General features: G+C 40.6%; 1 protein-coding gene across 1 annotated transcript; it reads left to right on the top strand.

The window, feature by feature from the left end:
• Positions 1-1,329: 1,329 nt before the first annotated feature.
• Positions 1,330-2,531, top strand: LOC103715121 (protein LURP-one-related 11-like). Its single transcript, XM_039116290.1, has 3 exons — positions 1,330-1,663; positions 1,762-1,995; positions 2,180-2,531. Exons 1-3 carry the CDS (start codon positions 1,403-1,405, stop codon positions 2,306-2,308), a joined length of 624 nt encoding a protein of 207 aa, XP_038972218.1. The 5' UTR covers positions 1,330-1,402; the 3' UTR covers positions 2,309-2,531.
• Positions 2,532-3,656: the final 1,125 nt, after the last annotated feature.

Raw genomic sequence — 3,656 nt, 5'->3', positions numbered from 1 at the left:
GACGCAAGAAGCAAAAGCGTCGTGGGAGGCCAGCTTAAATTTCTATTTTTACGCTTATAAGCGTTGCTAATCTTCGATGCTTATTAAAAACATCGAGAGATTTTGGCGTGCTTAGAGGGATGCCGACACTTTCTGCTAGAGTCGGCAGCTTGGCGTCGGCTTTCCATCTCTTTCCTTATAGCATCTCCTTGTCGTAGACGCCTGTCTCCTTTCCCTACACGTGGAGGCATATATTTAGGGTTAGATGGAAGGGAAAGAAAAACTATAATTGAGAAGGACAGAGGGAGAGAGGGATAGAGAGAGGGGTTATACCAATCATATGAAAAGTAGGAGGAACATGGGCGAAAAGAAGGGATAAAGGTGGATCAAATAGGAGAGAGAGGAAGAATGGCAGGAGGAGATGGGCTGACTGATGGAGAGGAGAGACAGAGAGAGAATAAAGTTCGAGACAGAGAATAAGGAGAAGAAGAAGAAAGGAGGGTGCTGCGTGCACGGAAGAGGGCTATAGTTCATGAAGAATTAAGCTAATGTAAATGAAAAAACTAGCATTGGGGCACTAGAATCTCCCCCCACCCGCATCCTGCAATCCTTCACCTTTCCATGAATATATACTACGTACGTACCGTACCTCATCTTCTTCTCATGGTGATTCCACCTCTTCAAGCAATCATGGTACCCATATAGATTCTTGAAACAGAACCTTATTCTGCTGTGCCGAAAGGACTTCCATCTCAACAAGAAGAATCTCCCACGTAACATGATAAAGAACCGTTTCTTTCCGCTCTCTTCCCTGTTCCATTTTTAGTCTTGCATGGATAGATTGGTTGATATGGGGAGCTCCTGCAGTAGATTCCATGCAACAATCTTTGAACTGGGCCCTTGCATTAAAGGAAGAGAGATACAAAACAATCAAAAGAGAAACTCTGAACCATATCACATGACACTGCCTACCACACGTGTGCCCATGCATCCATGAACAAGATGCCATGAAACGAAAAAGACTAAAACGATTCCTCATTTCGTTTTACTTTTTTGCAGCTCCTAGCTCCCAACCATGTGATCATAGAATCGAGAGAACTTTCTCTGCTCAAACCCATGCCATAAACGTGAGCATTGATGCCGTAAACCAGCTCCATCACTCCCCCTTTCTTCTCCACTGGCATCTTCCAGCAACCAAATATTACCATTCACTTAAAAAAAGAAAAAACCAAAAAGAAGAAGAAGAAGAAGAAGAAGAAGAAGACAAATAGATTACCTTATATGTTCATTTTATTGGGTCTAAAGGCTTGCCCCATCGATCCATTGCTTGTGGGCTCCATGCCAAATACACCACACTGATCATGTGCCCAATCCTTGGCTGTCAAAATTATAAAAGGCTGAGGAGCCACCTTTGGTCTCTTCAATGGCCAAGGTCTACCACCATCACCCTCTCTTCCCTCCTCCTCCTCCTCCTCCTCCTTCCAATGCTTCTCCTTGTCTGACTTCTAGTAGAGAGATTTATACTCTTTGGATGAAGTCATTGGTGTTGCATGGGAATGGTTGCACCATTTATGATTCCAACGGAGAAGTAGTTTATCGTGTCGATAACTACGACCAGAAGCGTTGCAATGAGGTCTACCTCATGGATCAAGGTGGCAAGACTCTTTACAAGATACAAAGAAAGGTAGGACAGTGCCAATTTGCTTGAGATCATTTATTGATGAACTAACGAACATATCAGAAGACGAACTTAGTTCATGTTTTTGTTTGTTCTTTCTACAGAAGCTTCGGGTGTTTGGAAGATGGGAAGCCTATCGTTACAATGACTTGAATGGAGAAGAGAAAAAGCCTACATTTAGAGTCCAAAAGGCTTGTGGGATTCTGAAAAGAAGTCAGTCCTTTGGAGTCAAAGTTATGGGGTGTGGCAGGGAGAACAAGGCTAGTTGCAAGATAGAGACACTGAAGCACCAGTCAGTCTACAGAATACTGGACATGGCTGGGGGACTTTTGGCACAGGTGATGTATCTTTAACTCTCCGATTAGAAATCGATTCAATGATTTGTTTACGAGTGGCAAACAAACACTTAACAGCTCAAGTTAGCTAAGAAGAATTCATAAAGCCAACCCTAGAAAGATGGCATCATCATTAAACATGGCATACGAATTTGATGCTGATATCTAAGTTCATTGGTGACTGCAGGTTCAAAGGAAGCACACTGCTTCAGGAGTTCTCCTTGGAGAAGATGTTATGACATTGGTGGTGGAGCCCAACACAGACCGTTTGCTCGTTATGGGACTCGTCGTTGTTTGCTGTCTTATAAATCATTGACGTGTGGAGTCTCCCTCATGGCCAAGCCATGGAGTGTTGCTATGTTCGAATTTTTCTCGTCATTTCTTTCCCCCCACTATCCTTTAATTAATTCATGCCAAATCCATAGAGCCGCATGGTTTTTATTTTTTTTTCCCCTTGTTTTACCTCTTATCTTTTTCATTTTGGAAGAAGAAAGATAGAATTTTCACTAATTAGCAAATATAAGAGCTTAAGAAGGCAACTGAAGGTTATCTCCAATGATCACTTTATTTATTGGCTGGGAATTGGAAAGTGTGCTTACAAATGTTTTTCTTGTTAAACTCATTGGTTATTCATTCATGGGCACGTCATCTGTAAATGCAACAACTCGATCATTTGGTAGTTTCCCAAAAAATATAAAATAGAAAAAATGAGATGATTCATTGATGGGATGTGTACTTTTCTTATTATTACTTCAAAAAAAAAAAAAATCTCAATGCGCTATGTAGCTATTCCTTCATAAATCATGGCCAAGATGATTGATGCTGCTCTGCTTAAGATCCCAGGAAATTTAAGACTGCAGTCCCACTTCCGAATTCATTCCAAATAAAACGAGAACATTTCCTCAGCTAATGCAATTATAATACCTTGTTTGAACCTTCCAGATCAGTTCAACCGATCACTCTCACCGTTCAAAGCTCTTGGACAAGTAATATCTCAGTAATTAGATAAACATCATTGCTAAGATTTCTCTGAGTTTATATAATATTCGAGTTCACAGAATAAGTTACAGGTTGTTCCGAGAAGCATGCCACATCTTCAAGTTTTGGCCACTTCAACTTGACAATTGTTATTACCATATCCCAAACAAGATCCGCCAAACTAATACCATAACTCACCGGTTGGCTACTAGTTCGGTACGAAATAAACTGGACGGTTTACTCTAATTCAATAGACCAAAATTCAAATCTTTTAAAAAGGCAGAAAGAGCCCGAACCAATTCAAATCAGTGTGAACTGGTTCAGAAAGAATTTCAAAATTTAGGACCGAACTAACCTAATTTTTCATTGATTCAGTTCAGTATGAAATGAACCAGACAGTTCGGTCTAATTCGGCATACCTTGATCATAAACATGTATCTCCTCTCTACAAGCCTAACTTATAGTCAAATATAGCTCCCAACATTTTTATCATTACAGTTCTTAATGCAACCAGAACAGAACGCTCCATCCTTCAAAAGCAAGAAGCACATTCCTTGCTGCCCAACGAAAGGAAACAGTTTTGACTCCAGCAATGATATTATCTTAATTAGCCCCTAACAAAACAAGTCACACCACCAATTCACTAAAAGGACAATGGCCTATAAGAGAGACTACGCTTCCAAACA

This window comes from Phoenix dactylifera, unplaced genomic scaffold (assembly GCF_009389715.1).
Source record: "Phoenix dactylifera cultivar Barhee BC4 unplaced genomic scaffold, palm_55x_up_171113_PBpolish2nd_filt_p 000077F, whole genome shotgun sequence".
NCBI lineage: Eukaryota > Viridiplantae > Streptophyta > Magnoliopsida > Arecales > Arecaceae > Phoenix > Phoenix dactylifera.
This window is presented reverse-complemented; position numbering and strand designations above follow the sequence as displayed.

Bases quoted from the DNA above. Each gene is read 5' to 3' on its own strand.
- LOC103715121 (XM_039116290.1), top strand. From the start codon at position 1,403: ATGGCCAAGGTCTACCACCATCACCCTCTCTTCCCTCCTCCTCCTCCT. The intron at 1,664-1,761 runs GTAGGACAGTGC...TTCTTTCTACAG, and splicing joins TTTACAAGATACAAAGAAAG to AAGCTTCGGGTGTTTGGAAG. The intron at 1,996-2,179 runs GTGATGTATCTT...TGGTGACTGCAG, and splicing joins CTGGGGGACTTTTGGCACAG to GTTCAAAGGAAGCACACTGC.